The sequence below is a fragment of the Carcharhinus amblyrhynchos genome, chromosome 18 (genome assembly GCF_965287045.1).
Source record: "Carcharhinus amblyrhynchos chromosome 18, sCarAmb.v2.hapA, whole genome shotgun sequence".
NCBI classification, from domain to species: domain Eukaryota; kingdom Metazoa; phylum Chordata; class Chondrichthyes; order Carcharhiniformes; family Carcharhinidae; genus Carcharhinus; species Carcharhinus amblyrhynchos.
This window is the reverse complement of record NC_137341.1, coordinates 1,349,443-1,376,748: the sequence shown is the minus strand read 5'-3', so window position 1 is coordinate 1,376,748 and position 27,306 is coordinate 1,349,443. Positions and strand designations below refer to the sequence as shown.

The 27,306-nt window shown below is 45.8% G+C and overlaps 1 protein-coding gene across 1 annotated transcript in view; it reads left to right on the top strand.

Moving 5' to 3' along the window:
- Positions 1-252: 252 nt before the first annotated feature.
- Positions 253-27,306, top strand: part of LOC145355155 (uncharacterized) — a 79,046-nt gene continuing 51,992 nt past the window's right edge. Inside the window, exons 1-7 of the mRNA XM_080207072.1 lie at positions 253-2,258; positions 10,607-10,882; positions 11,482-11,554; positions 11,906-11,975; positions 12,074-13,503; positions 14,894-14,944; positions 22,000-22,166. Coding sequence (XP_080063198.1) covers positions 1,009-2,258; positions 10,607-10,882; positions 11,482-11,554; positions 11,906-11,975; positions 12,074-13,503; positions 14,894-14,944; positions 22,000-22,166 — 3,317 coding nt within the window. The 5' untranslated portion in view covers positions 253-1,008. The remainder of the gene's footprint in view (positions 2,259-10,606; positions 10,883-11,481; positions 11,555-11,905; positions 11,976-12,073; positions 13,504-14,893; positions 14,945-21,999; positions 22,167-27,306) is intronic.

The following is a 27,306-nucleotide window of genomic DNA, read 5'->3' as shown; positions in this document are numbered from 1 at the left end:
CCTGTGTCCACGCGCCGGGCCTGCGCACTGGAACCTGGAGACGTCACCGCGGAGCAGAGCGATTCCGATTGGCTGATTTCGCGGCGCTCCGTTGTGAGGTCACAACGCGGAAGTGGTCAATGAGCTTCAGGTTAAACCTTCCTCCTCTGAGCAACATCTGGGAGGGAATCAGTGTCTCCCCCTTTCCATTTCTATTCTCATTCTGGGGGGAAACTGGGGACTTGCAGCAACTGAATCCTGTCGGTATGTCCCACACATTGTTAATCCAGTCATAGAGACAGAGATCTGTCTGGCAGCCTGCATGGAGATTCTCAACTCTCTGTGTCCAGGACAGGAAGCAGTGAGCATGGATCTGTCAATCAGGTTGGGGGTGGGAGTATTGCAGATGAGATGGGGGAACAACGGGATCAAAGATAGAATTGTCTGTTCTGAATTTCTATCCTGTGCTGACAGTGATGACTTTTATAAACTTCTTTTACAGGATGTGAGGAATTTGAGGCAAAAATCACAAACTAAATGTTACGTCAAGATTTGACAGAGTCACTCAATTCATCAGGATCTGAATATAATTGACCATTGAATCTAGAAGGAGAAATGTTTCCCTGTTCTGTCTGTTTCAGAAGGTTTTAAACAATCAGAGTGACTGGAAAAGCACCGATACACACACCCAAGTGAGAGTGTTCCAGCGCAGTGAGTGTGGAAAGAGCTTTAAACAGTTACACAGCCTGAAAATACATCGCATTTTCACAGCGGGGAGAGACTGTACCCGTGTTCTGTGTGTGGACAAGTCTTCAATGATCATTAAACCTGGAGACACAGAAGGACTCCTGCACCCCAGACAAACCATGGAAATGTAGTGACTGTGGGAAGGGATTCAGGTTCCCCTCTCGACTGGAAAACCATCGACGCAGTCACACTGGGGAGAGGCCATTCACCTGCTCTGAATGTGGCAAGGGATTCACTCGGTCATGTGACCTGCTAACACACCAGCGAGTTCATGCTGGGAAGATGCCGTTCACTAACAATGTGTGTGGGGAGGGATTCACTCAGTCATCCAGCCTGCTCAATCTCAGTCACACCCAGGAGAAACCCTTTAAATGCTCTGACTGTGGGAGCAGCTTCAAACGCTCTGGTGATCTGATGTCCCATCAGCGCATTCACACCGAGGAGAGACCGTTCAGCTGCTCTCACTGCACAAAGAGATTTAGAAGGTCGTCCAACCTGCGGAGACACCAGCGGGTTCACACCAAGGAGAGACCACTCATCTGCTCTGTGTGTGGGAAGGGATTCATTGGGGTGTCCGACCTGCGGGTACACCAGCGGGTTCACACGGGGGAGAGACCATTCACCTGCTCTGTGTGTGGCAAAGGATTCACGCAGTCATCCACCCTGCTAAAACACAACTTCACTCACACCAAAGAGAGTCCCTTTAAATGCTCCGACTGTGGGAGTTGCTTCAAGAGCTCTCGGGAGTTGATGATCCACCAGCGAGTTCACACAGGGGAGAGACCGTTCAGCTGCTCTGAATGTGGGACAGGATTCAAAAGCTCTTGGGAACTGGTGTCCCACCAGCGCACTCACACGGAGGAGAGACCGTTCAGCTGCTCCCACTGTTCAAAGAGGTTTAGAAGGTTATCCAACCTCCGGGATCACCAGCGAGTTCACACTGGAGAGAAACCATTCACCTGCTCTGTGTGTGGGAAAAGATTCACTCATTCACATGGCCTGATGAAACACAAAGGCACTCACAGCAACGAGAGACCCTTTCAATGCTCTGACTGTGGGAGTGGCTTCAAAAGTGCTGCGGATCTGAGAGATCACGAGCGAGTTCACACCGAGGAGAGACCCTTCAGCTGCTGTCACTGCTCAAAGAGATTTAAAAGGTCGTCCACACTGCGGAGACACCAGCGAGTTCACACCGGGGAGAGACCGTTCACCTGCTCTGACTGCGGAAAGGGATTCGCTCGGTCATTTGACCTGCGGACGCACCAGCGCATTCATACTGGGGAGAGACCGTTCACCTGCTCTGTTTGTGGAAGAGGCTTCAAAAGCTCTCAGGAACTGATGTCCCACCAGCGCACTCACACTGAGGAGAGACCGTTCAGCTGCCCTCACTGCACAAAGAGATTTAGAACATCATCCACCCTGCAGACACACCAGCGAGTTCACACCGGGGTGGTATCATTCATCTGCTATGTGTGTGGGAAGGGATTCACTCAGTTATCCAGCCTGCTGACACATGAGTTCAATCATACCAAGTAGAGACCCTGTACATGCTCTGAAGGTGGGAGTGGCTTCAAAAACCGTGGAGGTCTAGTGTCCCACCAGCACATTCACATCGAGGAGTGACTGTTCACCACCTCTGACTGTGGGAAGGTTCAATCATTCAGCCTGCTGAACCACCAGTGAGTTCACAAATGATTCCAGGGGTTGGATTCTGCTGTTATTGCTGCTGTTAATCACATCCAAGACTGAACCGTGTTCATTCTGACAGTGGGTGAAGTGCGAGGGTTTCTTTCTGCTGGACTGGCCGGTCTCCAGTGAGCTGAGCCTGGGAGAGCACGTTTCCACTGAAATGATCCACAAAAGGACACTTATTTTATCCCGAATAGTGAGTAGCTTTTTTCCCCCCCTACCATTGAGTAGTTAGGGCAGAGAAGGAGGCCATTCAGCCCATCGATTCTTAAGTGTGGAATAAAAGGTCAGTAAGATAAATGAGTTATATTCATGAAATATCCCTTGTTGTATATTCCATGACAACCCCTAGATGTTTTCCTAGATGTGCTTAGCTAGAGGTGAAGTTACTGTAGCCAATGGGTGCAAGCTGTTTTTGACATGTTTTAATTTTCTGTCCATTCTGTATTTTAACACTAACTCGCAGACAGTACAGCCTGGTCAGCTGTAACTGTGCTGTGTATAAACGTATCATTGTAACTGCTCTTTCAGTTCACTGAATCATTACACAGCATGTTTGTAATAAAGATTCCCAAACTTTCACCAACTCTGGACTCTGAATGACATTTGCCCCACAGCAACAGGATCAGGAATGGGATCCACTGACAGTTCTGATTAAAGGGAAGTCTCTGTGAACAGCAGACACCGGGGTGAGTACTGTTTGTTTTCTAAGGTTTAGTTGGGTCTGAATGAGCCTCAGAACCTCAGGGATCTGTTTCTGGTCTGTTTCTTTGATGTCCATTCGCTGTCATCTCAATCACTGGGACATTTCAGACACGGAATTGTGGGTTTTACACTGAGCATGTGTCTGGGTGAGATGCTGAATCCCCAGAGGGTTTTGTAACTGCTGATAATTGAGAAGGATAAAGCCCACGGGAGGCTAAACAGAGAAAGTGAGGCAGTTGGAGAGAGTTTGGTGTGTGTTCCGAGGAATTAGGGGCCCAGCCAGCATTATCACATTGATGGAAGCTATGAAGCCGAGGCTGGGTTAGCGGCCCAGGGATTTGAAGAACCCACAGGAGGTAGAGAGGTCAGAGTGGACTTGCCCACAGCGGGAAAGGTAAACTTGAATTTTATTTTTGGTACTTGTAGCCACATTATCTTGGGAGTGTAAGTCAGTAATTTTATGAGTCAGGGTAGAAGCTGCAAAGTGTTTTCTGGAAACTGCCTGAACTGGAAGTTGTTTTACACTGGATTTGACTAGGATGAGTCTGATATATTTCACTTCAGGTACGATTGAAAAACCCACTGGGAAGCTTTTATCAAATAACATTTATTTAAGATGTCTGGTAAGAAAAATAGTAAGATCTTTTAATAATTAGGAACAAGAAAAGCAAAATGAAAACACCACAATGTATTAATGACAAACAGCAGTGGCCCCAAAACAGATCCTTGAGGTACACCACTTGTAACTGAACTCCAGGTTGAATATTTCCCATCAACCACCACCCTCTGTCTTCTATCAGCTAGCCAATTCCTGATCCAAACTGCTAAATCACCCTCAATCCCATGCATCCATATTTTCTGCAATAGCTTACCATGGGGAACCTTATCAAACGCTTTGCTAAAATCCATATACACCACGTCAACTGCCTTACCCTTCTCCACCTCTTTGGTCACCTTTTCAAAAAACTCGATAAAGTTTGTGAGGCACGACCTACCCTTCACAAAACCGTGTTGGCTATACCTAATCAAATTATTCCTTTCTAGATGATTATAAATCCTATCTCTTATAATCCTTTCCAAAACTTTGCCCACAACAGGTCTATAGTTATTGGGATGGTCTCTACTCCCCTTCTTGAACAAGGGGACAACATTTGCTATCCTCCAGTCTTCCGGCACTATACCTGTAGCCAACGATGACATAAAGATCAAAGCCAAAGGCTCTGCAATCTCCTCCCTAGCCTCCCAGAGAATCCTAGGGTAAATCCCATCCGGCCCAGGGGACTTATCTATTTTCATACTCTCAAGAATTGCCAACACCTCCTCCTTATGTACCTCAATCCCGTCTAGTATAAAAGCCTGTATCACAGTATTCTCCTCGACAACATTGTCTTTTTCCAGTGTGAATACTGATGAAAAATATTCATTTAGCGCCTCTCCTATCTCTTTGGACTCCACACACACAACTTCCCACTACTGTCCTTGACTGGCTCTAATCTTGCCCTAATCATTCTTTTATTCCTGACATACCTATAGAAAGCTTTAGGATTTTCCTTAATCCTACCTGCCAAAGTCTTCTCATGTCCCCTCCTGGCTCTTCTTAGCTCTCTCTTTAGCTCCTTCCTGGCTAATTTATAACTCTCCAGTGCCCTAACTGAGCCTTCACGTCTCATTTTTACATAAGCCTCCCTCTTCCTCTTCTCAAGAGATTCAACTTCCTTAGTACACCACGGTTCCTTCTCTCGACCACTTCCTCCCTGCCTGACAGGTACATATTTAACAAGGACTCGCAGTAGCTGCTCCTTGAACAAGCTCCACATTTCAGTTGTGCCCATCCCCTGCAGTTTCCTTCCACGTCCTATGCATCCTAAATCTCGCCGAATCACATCATAATTTCCTTTCCCCCAGCTATAACTCTTGCCCTGCGGTATATACCTTTCCCTTTCCATCACTAAGGTAAACATAATCGAATTGTGGTCACTATCACCAAAGTGCTCACCTACCTCCAAATCTAACACCTGGTCTGGTTCATTACCCAGTTACCAAATCCAATGTGGCCTCACCTCTTGTTGGCCTATCTACCTAATGTGTCAGGAAACCCTCCTGCACAGATTAGTTGAAATGTTCGCTAATCAGCAAACTAGAGGCACTAATTTCCAAATTGTTCAACAACTTGAATCGCAAAAGCTTCTCACTTTATCCCCTTATTGAACTAAAGTCCATCATCTTTAGCAGCTGTGGGTATCAACTCCCTGTGTAAACTCCTGCCCCTTTTTATGAGGCTCTCTCATTCCTTATTGTGGGTCAATTCTTTAACGGTTGAGGGTCGCTCTATGATGTAGTGAGTGTTTACCTGGTCAATTGTATCATCCATCGTTACTTTCCACTGTTTCTTACTCCGTGTTTTATCAAAATAAAGTTTTTAAACTTTTACAGAATGGCCAGCTTTAAAGTTTCTTCCGTTCGTGATGAGGTTATCCAAAGGTCAAAGCCTTTCTCTTTTCTCCTTCCCATTTACCTAAGGGGTGTGTGGAATATTCCATTTGGGGGGAGGCAGTGGGAATGTCGCTGGGCGAGAAATGCAGCAGAGGATCTGGGGACAGGCAGCTAGTGGGATTTGAATTGTGTATCAGTCTGGAATTATATAAAGTGAGTCTCAGTAACGGTGACCATGAAACTACCATCGATTGTTGTAAAAACCCATCCAGTTCACCCTATTAATGCTCCCTGTTGGGGAAGGAAATCTGCCATCCTTACCCAGTCTGGCCTACATGTGAATCCAGACCCACACAGCGATGTGGGTGACCCTTAACTGCCCCCTCTGAGCAAGTCACTCCGTTCAGGGGTAATTCGGAGATGAGCAATGCACGCTGGGGTTTTGCCGGCAGTGTCCACATCCCAGGAAAAGAATACAGAATATTCCGGGGAAAGCGATGGGTGATTTGAAATGAATTGAAAGTGGGTCAGGAGGTGCTGGTATCGTCCAGAGCTGCTTTTCAATGGATCCTCCTGTTTTAAAATCAAAACACATCAGTCTGTCCCTTCCCCAGACCTTGGAATATCACAATGCTGTTTTTTAAAACATTCCTTTGTTAAAGAATCAGTCATTTAGAATTGGGAAACAGGCAGAAATTAAATGTTCTGTTTCTCCTGGGATCCTCCTGTGCCTGGCACCGGTTTCCTGAACAAGGTTATTAACATTCTCTGGGTGAAAGGTTCCTCCTGGTTCTTGCTGTCTGTTGTGTCCTTTGTCACAGTCTGTAACCAGGACATTTATATGGAAAGGTTATTCAGAAATCCCAGTGAATTCCAGCCCCCTGTGTAACATTCCATTCAGAGCTGGAAAGGTGATCGATGAGAGAGGAGTGAGTGTTGTGTACATAGAGTTTAGGAAGGCTTTCGACAAGTCCTTTAATGGTAGACTCATCCAAAAGATTATGATGCAATGGGATTCATGGGGACTGGGCCACTTGGATTCAGAATTGCCCAAAGAAGTCCGAGAGTAGTGGAGGGTGTTTTCCTGGCTGGAGGTCCATGACTGCTGGTGTTCCACAGGGCTCTGTACTGGGACCTCTGCCATTTGGGATATATATATAAATGACATGGATGAAAATGTGGATGGGTGGTTTAGTACGTTCGTAAGATAACACAAAGCTAGTGGAGTTGTAGATAGTGTAGAAGGTTGTCAAAGAATACAGTGGGATATACATCAGCTGGAGATATGGGCAGAGAAATGGCGGATGGAGTTTAATCCAGGCAGGTGTGAGGTGCTGCACTTTGGGAGATTAAATGTTCAGGGTAAGTATACAGTTAATGGCAAGCCCCTGAACAGCACTGATGTACAGAGGGATCTTGGGGTTCAAGTCCATAGCTCCTGAAATTGGCCACACAAGTCGATAGGTGGTAAAGAAGGCATTTGGCATGCCTGCCTTTATTAAGTACAAGAGTCAGGAGCTTTATAAAACTTTGGTTATGCTGTACTTAGAATATTGGGGTCAATTCTGGTCACTACATTACAGGAAGGATGTGGAGGCTTTGGAGAGGGTGCAGAGGAGGTTTACCAGGATGCTGCCTGGATTAGAGGGTATGAGCTATAAGGAGAAGCTGGATGAACTAGGATTGTTTTCTCTGGGCGGTCAAGGCTGAGGGGAGACCTGATAGAAACCTATACAATTATGAGAGACACAGATATGGTTGACAGTCAAAATCTTTTTCCCAGAGTTGAAATAGCTAATACTAGGGGGCACTAAGATGAGAGGGAGAAAGTTCAAAGGAGATGTGAGAGGCAAGTTCTTTACACAGAGAGGGGTAGATATCTGGAAGGTAGGTGATGAAGGCAGATACGATAGGGCTGTTTAAGGGGCTTTTAGATTAGCATATGAATGTGCAGGCAATAGAGAATATGGAACAACGGGATGCGGAACTGAGCCACTTCAGATCAGCCATGATCTTATTGAATGGCGGGGCAGGCTCGAAGGGCTAGATAGAACATAGAACATAGAACATTACAGCGCAGAACAGGCCCTTCGGCCCACGATGTTGCGCCGACCAGTTACAAAAACAATGACCCACTAGCCTATACCAATCCCTTTTCGTCCATAAACCTATCCAGAGATCTCTTAAACGCCCCCAAACTAGACGCATTTACAACTGCAGCAGGCAGGGCATTCCAATCCCTCACCACCCTCTGGGTAAAGAACCTACCCCTGACATCCGTCCTGTAGCTACCCCCCCTTAATTTAAAGCCATGCCCCCTCGTGCTAGCTTTCTCCATCCGAGGAAAAAGGCTATCACTATCCACCCTATCTAAACCTCTAATCATCTTATATGTTTCAATAAGGTCCCCTCTTAGCTGCCTTCTTTCCAACGAAAACAACCCCAAATCCCTCAGTCTCTCCTCATAGGACCTCCCCACCATACCAGGCAACATCCTAGTAAAATGATGGCCTAAGATGGCCTACTCCTGCTCCTATTTCTTATGTTCTTATGTTTAGAAGGAATTAGTTTAATTTGGTGTCATGTTCAACTCAACTTCATGGGCTGTACGGTCTGTTCCTGTGCTGTTCTATGTTCTATTTGTGATCTCCATTTAGAAAAAGGAAATAGAGGCACTGGAGAAGGAGCAAGAAAGATTCACCCACTGGTGGGACATCCATTCCTGAGATCTTTTGAAGCCACACCCACAATCAGAGCATTTAAAGGGTCTCCTGGGTGTGAGTGAGGTTGCGTCCGCGCATGCTACATAACCGAGTAAATCCTTTCACACACACTGAGCAGATGAATGGTCTCCCTCCCGGTGTGAACTCGCTGGTGTTTCAGCAATGCTGAACAACACCAGGTTAAAGTCCAACAGGTTTATTTGGTATCACGAGCTTTCAGAACGCTGCTTCCTCATCAGGTGAGTGGAAAGGGAGAGACACATACATGGCATCGTCTTATTGCAAGACAATAGTAATCAAGCCTTTCCAGGTACAGAGACTGTGAGTGGAGAGAGTGATAATCACAGGTTAAAGAGGTGTGCAGAGGGACCTCGGGGTCCTTGTGCATGAGTCGCAAAAACCCAGCTTGCAGGTGCAGCAGGTGGTCAGGAAGGCGAATGGGATGCTGGCCTTCATAGCGAGGGGGATTGAATATAAAAGTAGGGAGGTCTTGCTGCAGCTGTATAGGGCATTGGTGAGGCCGCAGCTGGAGTACCGTGTGCAGTTTTGGTCGCCGCACTTACGCAAGGATATTTTGGCCTTGGAGGGAGTGCAGAGGAGGTTTACTAGGCTGATACCAGAGTTGAGGGGGTTGAGCTATGAGGAGAGGCTGAATAAACTAGGCTTGTACTCGTTAGAGTTTAGAAGAATGAGGGGAGATCTCATTGAGACGTATAAGATGATGAATGGGATGGATAGGATAGAGGTGGAGAGACTCTTCCCACTCAGAAAGGACAGTAGGACTAGAGGGCACAGCCTCAAGATAAAGGGGGGGGCAGTTTAGAACGGAGTTGAGGAGGAACTTCTTCACTCAAAGGGTGGTGAATCTCTGGAATTCTCTGCCCGTTGAAGTGGTGGAGGCTGCCTCGCTAAATATTTTTAAGACGCGGGTTGATGGGTTTTTGATAAGAGAGGGGATTAAGGGTTATGGGGAGAGGGCGGGAATGTGGAACTGAGACACGACAGATCAGCCATGATCTTATTGAATGGCGGGGCAGGCTCGAAGGGCTAGATGGCCTACTCCTGCTCCTATTTCTTATGTTCTTATGAATCGTCTCAAGCCAGGCCAGTTAGTAGGATCTTGGCCAAATGGTGGAGTTCCATGTACTGTGACATGAACCCAAAATCCCAGTAGAGGCGTGTGGAACTTGTCTGTCAGTTTATGTTTGGCAATTCTGCGTTGGTGTGTCTTGAAGACTGCCTGGAGAATGCTTACCTGAAGATCGGAGGCTGAATACCCTGATTACCCGATAGGAAGGGAACACTCCTATCTGGTGATTGTCGCGCACTGTCGTAGCGTCAGCATGGTCTCCCTGATGTACACACCTTGGGACAGCCTTTCCTTCAGATTATGAGTTACACAACATTGACCGAGGTGCATGAGTTTCTACTGGTTGGTGGTGTTCTCATGTGTGATGGTGGTATCCATGTCGATGATCCCGCTCGTCTGGCAGAGGTTGCCATGGCAGGGTTGTGTGGTATTGTTCTCTTAAGCCTGGATAGGTGCATTGACCTGAACATGCACTAGACTGTGGCGACTAGGGGAATTTCACAGTAACATCATTGCAGTGTTAACATAAGCCTGACTTGTGACTAATAAATAAACTTTCGGTAATTTGTGTGAGGATGATCTTGGCCAGGTATTCATCTTCATGACTTGTTGAAAACTCTGAACAAGATGTCATAGTTTCTCTGCTCCGCTCTGTCATTGTACATTAATGTATAAATCAAATCAAAAATTCTATATATTGACAGATCCATGCTCGCTGCTTCCTGTCCGGGATGTGGAGATGCTGGCGTTGGACTGGGGTAAACACAGTGAGAAATCTCAGGTTAGAGTCCAACAGGTTTATTTGGTAGTAAAAGTCATGCATGCGGAACTTGGCTATCAGTTTTTGCTTGGTGATTCTGCGTTGGTGTGGAAGGCTGCCTTGGAGAACGCTTACCCAAAGATCAGAGGCTGAATGCCTGTGACTACTGAAGTGTTCTCCAGCTGGAAGGGAACACTCCTGTCTGCTGATTGTCACACAGTTTGGGTTTTGCTACCAAATAAACCTGTTGGACTTTACCCTGGTGTTGTGAGCCTCCTGACTGTCTTATCCTGGACACAGAGAGCTGAGAATCTCCATGCAGGCTGCCAGACAGATCTCTGTCTCTATGAATGGACTAACAATGTGTGGAATGTACAGACTGGGGAACAATGGGTGGGGGCGGGGCTCCCGGAGACGTCACCGCGGAGCAGAGTGATTGCTATTGGCTGATTCAGGCCGGGCTCCATTGTGCCGTCACAGTGACCCAGAGGGGGCGTTCCCAGCACACAGCCTCCCATTGGCAGCAATATCACGGGTTACAGAAGCAGAACACTGCGGATTGGACCCCAGCTCAGCGCGGCTGGAGGGCTGCGCCCCCCCCCCCCGCCTCTCCCCACGTGGGTTCGGGATCCGCCCCCTCATTGTCCACATGCGGGAGATTGACCAATGGGAATTTGTGGAGGACCGGATGGGCACTGGTCCTCCAGCCAATCAGAGTGCGGGCCTTGTATCGATGGCGGCGCGGAGCTTCCTGTGGTAAGTTTAATGAGAAGGAAAGCCTGAGGTTCTGACGGTATGGGTTAGGGTGGACTGGGATAGACACAGTAAGAGGTTTTACAGCACCGAGATGAACAGAACACTGGTAAATGGAATTTAATCCGGAAAAGCATTTCGAGGTGTACTTAAAATAGCGTCCAAGGCTATTGACCAGGATGAGAGGATTAGATCAGATTGATGGTTGACAACTGGCACAGATACAATGGGCTAAAGGCCCTCTTACTGTGCTTTAAAACTCTGAGGATAGAAATAAGACCAGTGTTGTTTGGTGATAAATATTGGATGGCTCTGTAATAAAATATATTTATTATTTCTAGTTATATATTTCCAGTCAGAGTCATTACAGCACTTGAAGAGTCCACTGGATAACTCCAGTCCCTGCTGACTCTCTGTGGAGTCATTCAGTCAGTCTGGAGTCGGTCCCATTCTGTACTCCTGCAGCACCCATCCAATCTCATTAGAAATTATTGATCAACTCTGCTTGACTAGCTTCATAGGCAGCAAGTTCAAGATCATCGTCAATCACAACCCCCCCGTCTCTTGACCAACTGAAACAATCCTATACATTTTTGTTTCAGTCATATTGACCTGTATCTGTCTGGCAGCCTGCATGGAGATTCTCAGCTCTCTGTGTGTCCAGGACAGGAAGCAGTGAGCATGGATCTGTCAATCAGCACCTTCAGGAGAATTGGGAGGGTGAATATTAGATACAGCAGAGTGAGAATGGAGGGAGAGTGTGTGGGATGGAGATTTACAGCTTTAAGAGAATAGAGGGGAAAAAATGTTCCATAGAAACTAGAATTACCTGTTCTGAATTTTTATCATGCACCGACTTTGCTGCAAACTGCTTTTACAGGATGTCAGAAGGTTAGGATCCATAGACAGAAATCCCAAACCAAACGTCATGCCAAGATCTAACAGAGTTGCTCAATTCAACTGCACCTGAATACCATTAAATCTAGAAGGAGATTCTCTTGTTTCTCTGTTTTTTTTCTGTTTCAGAAGATTTTAAACATCAATGTGACTGGAAATGCAACAAGACACCCACACAAACACACCCGAGAGTGTTCCAGTACGCTGAGTGTGGAAAGAGCTTGAACCAGTTCCACAGCCTGGAAATACATGGCAGCATTCACAGCGGGGAGAGACTGTACCCGGGTTCTGGGTGAGATTTAACTGATTGTTTAACCTGGAGAGTCACCATGGAGAAACCCTGGAAATGTGGAGACTGTGGGAAGGGATTTAGGTTCCCATCTCAGCTGGAGATTCATCAACGCAGCCACACTGGGGAGAGACCGTTCACCTGCTCTCAGTGTGGGAAGGGATTCAGTCGGTTATCCAACCTGCTGAGTCACAACCTCACTCATACCACCGAGAGACCCTTTAAATGCTCTGATTGTGGGAGTGGGTTCAAAAGCTCCCGGGATCTGGTGTCCCACCAGCGCATTCACACCGAGGAGAGACCGTTCAGCTGCTCTCACTGCACAAAGAGGTTCAGATGGTCATCCCAACTACAGTCACACCAGCACCTTCACACTGAGGAGAGACCATTCAGCTGTTCTCACTGCTCAAAGAGATTTCGATTATCTTCCAGCCTGCGGATACACCAACAACTTCACACTGGGGAGAGATCATTCACCTGCTCTTTGTGTGGGAAGGGATTCACTCAGTCATCCAGTTTGCTGAGACACCAGCGGGTTCACACTGGGGAGAGGCCGTTCACCTGCTCTGTGTGTGGGAAGGGATTCACTCAGTTATCCAGCCTGCAGAGTCACAATCTCACTCACAACAGTGAGAAACCCTTTAAATGCTCTAACTGTGGGAGCAGTTTCAAGAGGTCTCAGGATCTGATGGATCACCAGCGAATTCACACAGAGGAGAGACCTTTCAGCTGCTCTCGCTGCACAAAGAGGTTTAGAAGGTCGTCCCATCTCCAGAAACACCAGAGAGTTCACACCAGGGTGAAACCATTCAACTGCTCTGAGTGTGGGAAGGGATTCACTCAGTTATCCAGCCTGCAGAATCACAATGTCAATCACACCAATGAGAGACCTTTTAAATGCTCTGATTGTGGGAGAGATTTCAAAAGGTCTCAGCAACTGGTGGTCCACCAGCGCACTCACACTGAGGAGAGACCGTTTAGCTGCTCTCTCTGCACAAAGAGGTTCAGGACATCATCCCACCTGAGGGAACACCAGCGAGTTCACACCGGGGAGAGACCTTACAAATGCTCTGACTGTGGGAGCGGCTTCAAAAGGTCTCAGGATCTGGTATCCCACCAGAGTATTCACACTGGGGAGAGGCCGTTCAGCTGCTCTCACTGCACAAAGAGGTTTAGATCATCATCCCACCTGCGGAAACATGAGCGAATTCACACTGGAGAGAGGCCATTCACCTGCTCTGTGTGTGCGAAGAGATTTAGTGATTCATCCAACCTGCGGGAACACCAGCGCGTTCACACCGGGGAGAGGCCGTTCACCTGCTCTGACTGTGGGAAGGGATTCGGTGATTCATCCAACCTGAGGAGACACCAGCGAGTTCACAAGCAATTACAGGGGTTGGATTCTGCCGTTATTGCTTCTGTTAATCATACCCAGGACTGATTTGATTTGATTTATTATTGTCACATGTATTAACATACAGTGAAAAATATTATTTCTTGCCTGCTATGCAGACAAAGCATACCATTCATAGAGAAGGAAACGAGAGAGTGCAGAATGTAGTGTCACAGTCATAGCTGGGGTGGAGAGAAAGATCAACTTAATGCAAGGTAAGTCCATTCAAAATTCTGACAGCAGCAGGGAAGAAGCTGTTCTTGAGTTGGTTGGTACGTGACCTCAGACTTGTGTATCTTTTTCCCGATGGAAGAAGGTGAAAGAGAGAATGTCCGGTGTGTGTGGGGTCCTTAATTATGTTGGCTGCTTTACCAAAGCAGTGGGAAGTGTAGACAGAGTCCATGGATGGGAGGCTGGTTTGCGTGATGGATTGGGCTACATTCACAACCTTTTGTAGTTCCTTGCAGTCTTGGGCACGGCAGGAGCCCAGACCAAGCTGTGATACAACCAGAAAGAATGCTTTCTATGGGGCATCTCTAAAAGCTGGTGAGAGTCGTAGCGGACATGCCAAAATTCCTTAGCATTCTAAGAAAGTAGAGGCACATTGGTGGGCTTTCTTAACTATAGTGTCAGCAGTGGGGGACCAGGACAAGTGATCTGGGCACCTAAAAACTTGAAGCTCTTGACTCTTTCTACTTCGTCCTTGTTGACGTAGACTGAACCATGTTCACGTTGGTGAAGTGGGAGGGTTGGAGGATTTCTTTCTCCTGGACTGGCCGGTCTCACAACTTTGCTTCAGTGGGCTGATGCTCTTTGAGCCTGGGAGAGCACATTTCCACTGAAATGATCCACAAAAGCTGATGAAGGATATTTATTTTACCCTGGATAGTGGATAAACCTGGATAGAGGTGTTTTTCCCACCACTCCAGGTAGATCTAAAATAAATACAGAAAGAACTGGAAAAACGCAGCAGGTCTGGCAGCATCTGTGGAGAGAGAAACAGAGTAAATGTTTCACGTCCAATGTAACTCTACTTCAGAACTAAAGAGAGGGAGAAATGTGATGGGTTTGATGCTGGTGAGAGGGAGGGAGGGTCAGGTAGAACAAGTCAGGGATTGGTTAGAGGGCGGGTGAGATTAAATGACAAAAATATCCTGGAACAAAAGGCAAAGGGAGAGGGTAATGGCTGTAGTAAAGAAACAAAGCATTGGCCCAGAGTAAGTGTTAATGGCGGAATAAAGGACAGCTCTGTCTGGAAGCAAAAAAACAAGATGGAGACTGGCACTCGGCAAAAACAACAAACCAAAACGGAGGAGAGAGTTCAGGGTGTGAAGTTGTTGAACTCAATGTTGAGTCCAGAAGGTTGTAAAGTGCCTCATTGGAAGACGAGGGACTGTTTGTCCAGCTTGTGTTGGGTTTCTCCGGAACATTCCAGCAGAAATGTGAGCGTGAGAGCAAGCTGATGAATTCTAATGGCAAGCGGAAGGTCAGGGTGGTGCTTGTGGACTGAGGGGAGGGTGTTCCACAGAGAGGGCAGAGAACAGGATAGAGATGGATTAAAGAGAAAGCATTTGTGTCCAGAATATTGTGAACATCCTTTCACTTTGTTTGTTTGATCCTCAAGTCATTTTCTGTTTTTTAACCATGTTCTGTTTCATTAATAAACTTTTATCAGTAAAAATATTTGATTGTTCTGGACTTTTCCTGATGAGATTGATGTACTTTAGGGAAAGTGGGTGAGAGGGGTGGGCAGGCTCTTTAACAGAAACTGAGATCATTGGAGAAGGAGCCAGAGGGAGAGATGAGATTTTATTTTTTGACACAGCGAGTTGTTCTGATTTGTCTGAAAGTCGATTCAATCGAATCTTTCTCAAGGGTAAAGAAAGGAAACAATTTGTAGGGCTGTGGGGAAAGAGCAGAGCAATTCGATGTAATCCAACTGAGTTAGATTACAAACTGCGTACAATATTCCAAATAAGATCTCACTGAAGTTTTGTACATCTGTGATATAATCTGCCAACTTTTATATCCTATGTCCTGGCTGATGAAGGCAAGCGTATGGTATACCTTCTTGACCACTGTCACAAGAACCCTGGCCTTGGCTGCTGTTATCACCGGTGAAGCTCCAAGAGGAAACGAAACATGTCAGTGACTCCAGCACCACCACCTGCAAATGTGTGGTTCTCCAGCTGGTTTCTACAAACTGGGGCAAAATGTGTCACCCCAATACTCCCGGCTTCTATCATTCAAAATGTTCAGTAGATAAAGGCAGAGGGATTTCACAAGCTTTTCAGCAACAATATTTGTTTAGACTAATGTAATTGAAACCTGTTGGTATTCACTAAAAATGACAATAGTTTGACATGCATATGATTCTGGTATGTAAATGAAAGATTTATATTATCTTTGATTAGCACTCTGTTGAGCCTTTTGCCACAATGTTTCAGTAATATCATAATCGTAGTCCTTGTGCACTGTACACGATTTAGAAATTCATTGTGGTTTTCAGCTCAACAATTTCATATCTTTTCAGTTTGTTTATCATTAATGATAGGTCTGTAATTACAGACTCGATTTATTTGATCAACATTCGTCCTTTCATTATTGACCGAACAATAATAAGATTCCACCTGTGATTATTGTAATGGACCATTGTTGCAAAGTTGCATTTGTGAAATTGGAATTAGATATTGGTAAAGATATAAAAATTGTTAAAAAAAAACCTCGAAGGAAAAAGAATTTGGTGTCCCTTTAGGAGCTGGTGTTTTGTTTCAATGCTTGGAGGTTTAAAATGCAAAGTACAGAGAGATTCCAATCTGAAATATTTGTATCAAACAGTAGTCTTGACAAGACAACCTGTTTTTTAAATATTTTACCCAATCTATTTGATTTGAATTTGATGATAACATTAGACCAATTATAGAAAAGTTAATAGATCAACACAGGTATAAAAGAGAGTGCAAAGGGGAAAACGGGAGATAGCAACGGCCACCTTGCAAGATTTGAGAGGGAAAGAGACCAGTTGTAAAGAGCCAAGAGTTCTCAGCTCCCAATTCTGTAAGCTTTATATGTATCTTAAGACAGTGCATCATCTAACTTGTGAAAGGTACCAAATCCAAAATAACTTACAGAATGATCAATCCACAAAAGAACTCCAAAAGTTTCTAAAAGACACTAAACCTGGTTGTATGTTTTTGAGAGTAACTGTTTTTGAAATTTATCTGTTTTCAGTTCATGAATTTTACTCTGCCTTGGAATGTTGACACTCAATTCTCCAAGAAGAATTCAAAGTGATTCTTCACTCCCCGAGGATTTATTTCCATTGTTTTCCTTTTCTGGTCCTAGAACTGTCGGTCATAGTGATGGTTCCCCTGTACATTTTCCTTCTAACTCGACAAGGGTCCTCAGCAGCGCCCTGTATAACTGGAGCATAACATCCTTACTTCAATGTTCAGTTTCACTCATAATAAAGGATTGCGTTCCATTTGTAAGAACTTTGATTTCTTTGAACTAAGATTGATGGGTTCACTTGTTTGCAATAACCTCCCTAATCGTAAATCATACCAGGTTCCAGTGACTTAACCAGAGGGCAAGGAAGAACACTTTAAATGGAGAATTGATAAAATTTATTAACCATTAAAAATGTAACAAGTCAGAAAGATAAAAAGCAGAGTGTCGATGAACAGTAAGAGGAGAAAGCTTGACTTTAATAATTAAACAGACTTTTCTCTATCCCTCTCAGACAGGACATGAAGTGAAAATGTGGATAACTTGTAAAATCAACAGCTTCCTGTAAACATCTCTCTCTCTCCACCTCTCTTGACCAAATTGCCTTCTCGACACCCCTTTTTTATACTTTCAAAATGTTGCAATCCCACCTTACCCCATTGTTGGAAAGTAGCCAATTGGTCTATAACTTGTCAATAATGAAATTGCTTTGGTTTTTAGCTAATTGTTCACGTTGTCTTAATTTTAAGACAATTTTCTCTCTCAAACAATATCTCTTAGCTTGGGGTAGCCTGAGTGTCAGCCAATAATTGAATGACTGATGGTCACCAACGTTGAGACATCTTGAACAGGAGCTGATTCATTCCCTCCGGTTACGGTTAACAAGTCCTGTTATCTTTGTTTAATATTTTGTTTTCCTGAGTGGGGACATCTTATCATTCCCACAGCATTTTAAACATTCTTGATGTTTTTATAATTCAAAGTGTTCTAAACTTTTGTGTTCAGATTTACATTTCCAGCCTTACTAATTAATCATTTATTCTTTAATTGTCTCACAATTAAGGCAACCTATTTAAATAATCTGGCTACTTTCCAACTGTGGGAACTTCTGGCCACAAATAAGGTAGTTGAATGTCTTATTAAAAGCAGGATGTTCCTTATATAAATAAATAACAATGTTTAAAAAAAACCAGAAGAAAACAGGAGCCCTGGAACCAGCCTGGATTTGCAGATTGAAACCCCACCCAAAACCCGCATGTGTTCAGAAAGGAGAAAGGCTGAGAAGGACACTCTGTAACACTACTCCTCCCCTTCAATTTCAATCCCCCATCAGAACAGAAATACAATAAAAGTTATGTCTTTAACGATATGGAAGTCTATCAGGAGTTTTGGGTTACATTGTGACCTGTACAATATCACTGGTAAATCTGGTGGATCTGGAATGGTGGGTGAAGGGGTAGTTTGAGAATCTGTACATGAACATTCCTCTTCCAGTCCCACAGCAGAGTCAACTGGCAAAGCTGGAAACACAGGAACCACTTCCTGGTGAACGTCCACAGCAGCACTGACCCTCTGCCATGTTCTCAGTAACAGTTGCTGACTCTGAAACTCCTCCTGACTCGGGGTCACACTGCGAGTGAATATGATCTTGGTGTCTGCGAACAATTCTTCCATTTTACAGTCTCACGACCCCAGATACTGGACCACTTTGGTTTAAAATTATTCCCGGGAACCACCTTTGGTTACTCCCAAAGTTTCTGATGTGAACCTGATCATCCGGTTTGAACGGCCTCTCTTTGGTGTGGTAATCGTGTCCCTCCTTCTGCTTCTCTTGTCTCCTGCTCACTTTTGCTCTGAGATCTGGATGAAGCCGATCCGGATGAGACTTCAGCCTTCTACCTAAAAATTCCACAGGAGAGAGTCCGGTTGTGGATTGTGGTGTGATGCGACACTGGAACAAAAATCTTGAGAGCTTTGCTCTTAAAGTATCTCCTGCCATTCTCCTCAATCCCTCCTTCAGAGTTTGAACAGCTCTTTCTGCTAGACCATTTGTAACCAGATGATACGGCGCAGTACACACACGGTGTATCCCATTCTTTTACATGAATTCCTGAAACAACCAAACACACGATTCATGAAAAGTCCCCCAAAGTCCACATGTGGTCTGGACCATAGTCTATCAGGCCACTCCCAAGGATGAAGTGATAATATCCCCAGTGTGTTAGGGGGGGAATGAACTCAGAAGAATCATTCAACACTCAAGCCTGATTCAATCGACAGTTTATTGAGTTACACCAGCGGGGAGAAGCTACAGGGACTGACCATGTGTAACTCCACCCAATAAAGAAAACCATCAATTCTTATACTCAGCCCATCCCGGCTGGACACATCCAATCAGAATGGTTACAGATTACATACATTAGATATAGATACAAAGAGCATCAGCCCACTGGAGACAAAGTCATGAGACTGTCCAGTCCAGCAGAAAGAAACCCTCCGACCCTCCCCATTGACCAACTGTCAGAATGAACAAAATGCAGTCCTGGATGTAACTGAGAGCAGAAACAATAACAGCAGAATCCAACCCCTGGAATCACTCATGAACTCGTTGGTGTCTCAGCAGGTTGGATAACTGAGTGAATCCCTTCCCACACTGAGAGCAGGTGAACGGCCTCTCCCCAGTGTGAACTCGCTGGTGTGTCTGCAGAGTGGATAACTGAGTGAATCCCTTCCCACATTGAGAGCAGGTGAATGGTTTCTCCCCTGTGTGAACTCGCTGGTGTGTCCACAAATTGGGTAACCGAGTAAATCCCTTCCCGCACACAGAGCAGATGAACGGCCTCTCCCCGGTGTGGACTCGCTGGTGTGTCCGCAGGGTAGCTAACTGACTGAATCCTTCCCCACACTGAGAGCAGGTGAATGGCCTCTCCCCAGTGTGAACTCGCTGGTGTGCCCGCAGGTGGCATAACCGAATGAATCCCTCCCCACACGCAGAGCAGATGAACGGTCTCTCCCCGGTGTGACTGCGCCGATGAGCTTCTAGCTGAGATGGGACTCTGTATCCCTTCCCACAGTCCGCACATTTCCACGGTTTCTCCATGGTGTAGGTGTCTTTGCCTCTCTCTTGGGTGGACAACCAGTTGAAGCCTTGTCCACACACAGAACACAAACACAGTCTCTCCCCGCTGTGAATGGGGTGATATTTATTCAGGCTGTGGAACTGGTTAAAGCTCTTCAGTCAGTGCACTGGAACACTCTCACTCGAGTGTGGCTGTGTGTTTTCCAGTTACACTGATATTCAAAATCTTTTCAAATTGACAAACCGGACAATCACTTCTCCTTCTAGATTGAAAGGCCAATGATATTCAGGTCCCAAGGTATATGACTCTGTCAGATCTAGATGTGGTGTTTGAGATTTCTACCTGTGATTCCTCTTTCAATATTCTGTAAAACGAGTTTACAAAAGTCATCAGTGTCAGTACAGGATAGAAACTCAAAACAGACAATTCTAGTTTCTATGGAATATTCTTTCCTCTCTCCAAAAGCTGTAAATCTCCATCCCACACACTCTCCCTCCATTCTCACTCTGCTGTATCTAATATTCACCCTCCCAATTCTCCTGAAGGTGCTGATTGACAGATCCACGCTCACTGCTTCCTGTCCTGGACACAGAGACGAATAGGAGCTGCAGTCGGCCATTTGGCCCATCGAGCCTGTTCAACATTCAACATGATCATTTGCTCATATCCCTCAGCATCATTCTCCCCTCACTAAACCCATATCGGTTGATATCTTCAATATCTAGAAACTGATCAATCTCTCACTTGAAAATACTTGATGAAGCTGCACAGTCCTCAGGAGTTCAGAATGCCAAAGCTTCACTATATCCTTGAGTGAGGGAATTCTTCCTGAGCTTAGCTTTCTCTCCACTTCCTGTCTGTTCCCTATAACACTTGACTCGCTTGTCAATCAAAAATTTGTCTAACTCATTCTGGAACATACTGAATGATCTTCAGCCTCAACCGGTACCCGTGGAAGAGAAATCCAGAAGTTTAATGACTCAGAAAAGATGATTGGAAATATATAACATAGCTACAGTACCACATTACAAGTCCATGGATTCTACTGAAAAATTAAAATGGATGGACATTTGAAGGAAATAATCTTTCAGTGGAATGGGAGTTTAGAGGGGGACTGGGACTGACTGGATTGTTCCACTGAGTGAAGCAATTCCTCCTAATCTTCGCTTTCTCTCCACTTCCCTGTCTGCTCTCCATAACTCTTGATTCCATTGTCTTTCAAAAATCTGTTCAACTCATCCCTGAATATATACAATGCCTCCACTGGTCCCTGAGGGAGAGAAATCTAGATACTAACAATTCTCTGAGAGGAGATATTGCTGGAAATACATAAGGTAGCTGCAGTTCAATATTACGCAGCGAAATAATTGCATTTGATGACAGAGCCATAAATACTATATCGAATCTGTACCCTATTATGACGTCAGGCATGTTTCTGTCCTATATTAATTTACTATCTCAAATACATTTCAGAAATTAGATGGGCACCTGAATGAAATAAACTTGCAGGGGAATGGGTTCACAGAGGGGAATGGGACTGATTGGATTGTTCTACGGAGAATCAGCATTGATTGAATTATGGAGTGGATTCCTTCTGCGCTGTAATGACTATCACTGAAAATATACAACACAGCTTCAGTAGTATATTACAAAACTAGAAATACTCAATGTATCTGATGAGAGACCCAAAGCAATATACCTAATCTTTATCATACACCAATACTACTTATCTCTGTCCTACATTAATTTATTGTCTCCTTAAATATCAGCCATCTCCTGGGGAAACCAGCCCTTTAATTGTGACCATTAGGAAAGAGCCCATCCTTTTATCCAGACAGATAAATGTGTCAGGCTGAGGGAGTAAAGGATGTCAATGTCTTTAAGAGAGAGAGAGAGACCTGGGCCAATCTTCCCAGAGTCTGCTCCCTCCCTGGATTCACTTCCTTTCCCTTCAGTTGCTGCAAGTCCCCAGTTTCCCCCCAGAATGAGGAAAGAAATGGAAAGGGGGAGTAAAGAAAGTGTTTTACTCACAGATGTGGGAGACAGGAGGAAGTTTCAGTCTGTCTGAAGCTCAATCTTCATTCACACAAAGCCCGCCCTCTGATTGGCTGGAGGACCAGAGTCCTTCCGGTCCTCCAACTCTTCCCATTGGTCAACACCTCAACATCAAAGTCTGGGGGGGTGGGCTCTCCCTTGGACATGCGCAGCTTCCCCATCCCTTGGACATGCGCAGTCCCGGGCCCGGGGGAGAGCGGCTTCTCGCTCTGGGCGGAGCCGCCAGCTGGTTGCCCTGGAAACCTTGTCTCCAGGAGGGGGGGAGAAAGGGGCGGGGCGCGGGGGCTCCTGTGTCCGCGCGCCGGGCCTGCGCACTGGAACCCGGAGACGTCACCGCGGAGCAGGGTGATTCCGATTGGCTGATTTCGGGGCGCTCCGTTGTGAGGTCACAACGCGGAAGTTGGTCAATGAGCTTCAGGTTAAACCTTCCTCCTCTGAGCAACATCTGGGAGGGAATCAGTGTCTCCCCCTTTCCATTTCTATTCTCATTCTGGGGGGAAACTGGGGACTTGCAGCAACTGAAGGGAAAGGAAATCACATAATAAGAACATAAGAAATAGGAGCAGGAGTAGGCCATCTAGCCCTTCGAGCCTGCCCCGCCATTCAATAAGATCGTGGCTGATCTGTCGTGTCTCAGTTCCACCTTCCTGCCCTCTCCCCATAACCCTGAATCCCCTTGTCTATCAGAAATCTATCAACCCACGTCTTATGTCAGAGCAGCTTTCTCGAAGGTCTACCCAAGGAAAGCAATTGGCCCGGATGGGGTGCCTGGATGGACACCCAGATCCTACGCGCATCAGTTGAGGGCAGATTCACAGATATCTTCAATCCTTACAACAATCTGAGCTCTCTATCTGCTTCTAGATGATGACCACCATCCCAACACCAAAGAAAAACCAAGCAGCGTGCCTTAATGATTATTATTCGGTGGCTCTGACATCCATCATTATGAAGTGCTTTGAAAGGTTAGTCATGGCACAAATCAATTCCAGCCTCCCAGACTACCTGGATCCACTACAGTTTGCCTATCGCCGCAACAGATCCATCTCCCTGGCGCTGAATTCAACCTTGGAACATTTAGATAACAAAGACACCTGTGTCAGACTCCTATCTATTGACTACAGCTCAGCCTTCAGTAACATTATTCTGATGAAACATATCTCCAGACTCCGTAGCCTGGGCCTCAGCACCTCCCACTGTGACTAGACCCTGAACTTCCCAACTCACAGACCACAATCAGTAAGGATATGGGGAGGTGATAGCTAGTGGTATCATCAGTAAACTGTTAATCCAGAGACTCAGCTAACATTCTGGGAACACGGGTTTGAATCCTGCCACGGCAATAAAAAAAATCTGGAATTCAGAATCTACTGATGACCATGAAACCATTGTTGACTGTCAGAAAACCTCATCAGGTTCGCTAAACTCCTTTATGGAAGGAAATCTACTGTCCTTTCCTACATATGACTCCAGAACCACAATGTGGTTGACTCTCAACTTCCCTCCAAGAGCAATGAGGGATGGGCAATAAATGCTGGCCAGCCAGTGACACCCAAGTCTCATGAATGAGTTAAAAAAAACACCTCCTCCACGATCATCCTCAATACCGGTGCCCCACAAGGCTGTGTTCTCAGCCCCCTACTACACTCCTTATACACCAATGACTATGGCCAAATTCCCCTCCAACTTGATTTTCAAGTTTGCTAACGACATCACCGTAGTGGGTCAGATCTCAAACAATAACAAAACTTATATAAGAATGAGAGAGAGAGAGAATCTGGTGAAACAGGTGCGGTTACAACAATTTCTCCCTCAGTGTCAACAAAATGAAGGAGATTGTCATTGAATTTAGAAAGTGTAGAGGTGAACATGCCCCTGTCTACATCAACGGGGACGCAGTAAAATTTCCTTAGCCTTCTGAGAAAGTAGAGGTGTTGGTGGGGCTTTCTGAACTGAAGTGTCAGCATGAGGCGACCAGTACAGGTTGTTGGTGATCTGGACACCTAAAAACCCGAAGCTCTCGACCCTTTCTACTTGGTCCCCATTGATATAGACAGGGGCATGTTCCCCTTTACACTTCCTGAAGTCGATGACAATCTCCTTCATTTTGTTGACTTCGAGGGAGAGATTATTGTTGCCGCACCAGTTCACCAGGTTCTCTATCTCATTCCTGGACTCTGACTCATCATTGTTTGAGATCCGTCAGCAAACTTGAAAATCGAGTTGGAGGGGAACTTGGCCGCACAGTCATAGGTGTACAAGGAGTATAATAAGGGACTGAGAACACAGCCTTGTGGGGCACCGGTGTTGAGGATGATCGTGGAGGAGGTGTTGTTAATTATCCTTACTGATTGTGGTCTGTGAGTTAGAAAGTTCAGGATCTAGTTGCAGAGGTGGGAGCCAAGGCCCAGGCCACAGAGGTTAGAGATGAATTTCGCAGTGTTGAAGGCTGAGCTGTCCTCATTATTTAGGTGTTCCAGGATTAAGTGCAGGGCCAGGGAAATGGAGTCTGCTGTGGACCTGTTGCGGCGGTAGGCAAACTGGAGTGGATCCAGGTAGTCTGGGAGGCTGGAATTGATTCGTGCCATGACTAACCTTTCGAAGCACTTCATAATGATGGATATCAGAGCCACTGGCCGACAGTCATCAAGGCCACACTGCTTGGTTTGAGGGAGGAAAGTATGTTCCACAGAGACTAGAATTGTCTGTTCTGAATTTTTATCCTGTCCTGGCACTGATGACTTTTCTAAACTTGTTTTACAGGATATCAAAGAACAAAGAAGAACAAAAACAGCCCGGGAAACAGGCCCTTCGGCCCAACGAGCCCGCACCGCCATTTTAACATTACCCGTTTCCACCCCCCCTCCACCCATGACCCTGATCTATTGTTTATGGCATTCCACATTGAGGGAAACTAATTTAGGGACAATTCATTACCTCCAATCAGCCTAACAGCACATCTTTGGGGTGTGGGAGGAAACCGGAGCACCCGGAGAAAACCCACACAAGCACGGGGAGAATGCGCAAACTCCCACAGACACTGGCCCAAATCCATGTGTCTGCACAGCAATCAGTGATAGTCACTGAGCTGTCGTCTTGCCCAGTATCTGGTCCAGTTTAAGCACACACTAACGACATGAAGCACTAGGCTACTCTCGAACATCCAAGAGCAGCCCTCGTACGACCCATCGCGTGTATGCCCCTCGCTGGACAACAAGGCAGACCGACTTAAAACCTGTGAATTAAAAGAGAAAAACATTATTATCATACCACATCCTTTTACATTACCAGGGACGTCCCAATGCTAATGACCCTTATTTAAAACAATCTCCTATATCCTCCCATCTCCAACCCACTCATGTGCCTGTCTAAGTAACTCTTAAACAACTCCAGCGTGCCTGCCTCCACCACCTTACTTGGCAGAGCATTCCATACCCCCACTACCCTCTGTGTGAAAAATCTCCCTGTAACATCCGTGTTATACCTCTCCCCCCTCACCCTAAGCCCGTTTACTCTATCTATACCCTTCATAATCTTATGCACCTCTATTAGATCTCCCCTCAGTCGCCTTCTTTCAAGGGAAAACAGCCCCAATTCGCTCAATCTTTCCTCATACCCCAGTCCTTCCATACCAGGCAACATCCTGGTAAACCTCCTCTGCACTCTCTCCAGGGTCTCCACGTCCTTCTGGTAGTAAGGTGACCAGAACTGGATGCAGTACTCTAAATGCAGCCTAACCAACGTTCTATACAACTGCAACATTAGACTCCAGCTCTTACATTCTATACCCCTTCCTATAAAGGCTAACATACCATAAGCTTTCTTCACAACCTTCTCCACTTGTACTGCCACCTTCAAAGACTTGTGCACTTGCACCCCCAGGTCTCGCTGCGATTCTATACTCTAAATAGGTCTACCCTTTATCATATAACTCCCCTCTACATTATTTCGGCCAAAATGCATCACCTCACATTTATCAGGATTAAACTCCATTTGCCATATATCTGCCCAATATACCAGCCTATCAATATCCCGCCGTATTGCCAGACACTGCTCCTCACTGCCCGCCAATCCAGTCATCTGCAAATTTGCTGATCACACCACTTACTCCCTCTTCCAAATCATTTATATACACTACAAAGAGAAGAGGTCCCAGTACTGAGCCCTGCGGCACACCACTAGTGACAGACCTCCAGCTAGAAAAGGACCCTTCCACTACTACTCTCTGCCTCCTCTTACCAAGCCAGTTCTCTATCCATCTAGAATTCTGACCTTGTATTCCATGAGCCTTAACCTTTTCAACCAACCTACTGTGAGGGACTTTGTCAAACGCCTTACTGAAATCCATATAGACGACATCAACGGCTCGTCCTTTGTCGACCGTTTTTGTCACCTCCTCAAAAAATTCTACCAGATTCGTAAGGCAAGACTTCCCCTTTGCAAAGCCATGCTGCGTATCCTTAATCAGATCGTAACGCTCCAAGTGTGCATACATCCTATCCCTAAGAATCCTCTCCATCAACTTACCTACCACTCACCGGCCTATAGTTACCCGGGCTATCCCTCCTACCCTTTTTAAACAACGGTACCACGTTCGCTATCCTCCAGTCCTCTGGGACCTCACCTGTGTCCAAAGAAGAGACAAAGATTCGCGTCAGAGGCCCAGCAATCTCATCCCTCACCTCCCTAAGCAGCCTAGGATAAATGCCATCGGGCCCTGGAGATTTATCAGTTTTAATGCTACCTAAAAGCCCTAACACTTCTTCCCTCGTAATCGATAGATCTTTCAATTGGTCTATCGCTCCCTCGATGACTGTACCAGACATCAAGCCCCTCTCCTTCGTGAATACCGACGCAAAGTATTCATTCAGGATCTCCCCCATTCCCTCTGCCTCTTAGCACAATTCCCCTCCTCTGTCCCTGAAAGGACCAATTTTCATCTAACCACCCTTTTGTTCCTGACATAGGAGTAAAATGCCTTTGGATTCTCCTTAACCCTACCTGCCAAAGCCATCTCATGCCCCCTTTTTGCGCTCCTAACTCCCTGTTTGAGATCCCTCCTACTCTCTCTGTATTCCTCCAACGCTCTCTCCGTTTCCAGCTGCTTAGACCTGACATACGCCTCTCGTTTCTTCCTAACCAGGTCTTCTATATCTCTAGTAATCCACGGTTCCCTAATCCTACTTTTCCCATCCTTTCTCCTAACCGGCACATGCCTTTCCTGCACCCATTGCAGTTTTCCCTTGAAAGACTCCCACATGCCTAACGTGGTCTTGCCTTCCAACAGCCTATCCCAGTCTGTATCCCTAAGCTCCTGCCTAATCCGGCTGTATCTAGCCTTCCCCCAATTTAGCACCCTCCCCTTAGGACAGCTCTCAACTTTTTCCATTTGTATCCTAAAGTAGACGGAGTTGTGGTCACTATTAGCCACATGTTCACCTACCGCAACCTCAACCACCTGACCCGGCTCATTACCCAGGACTAA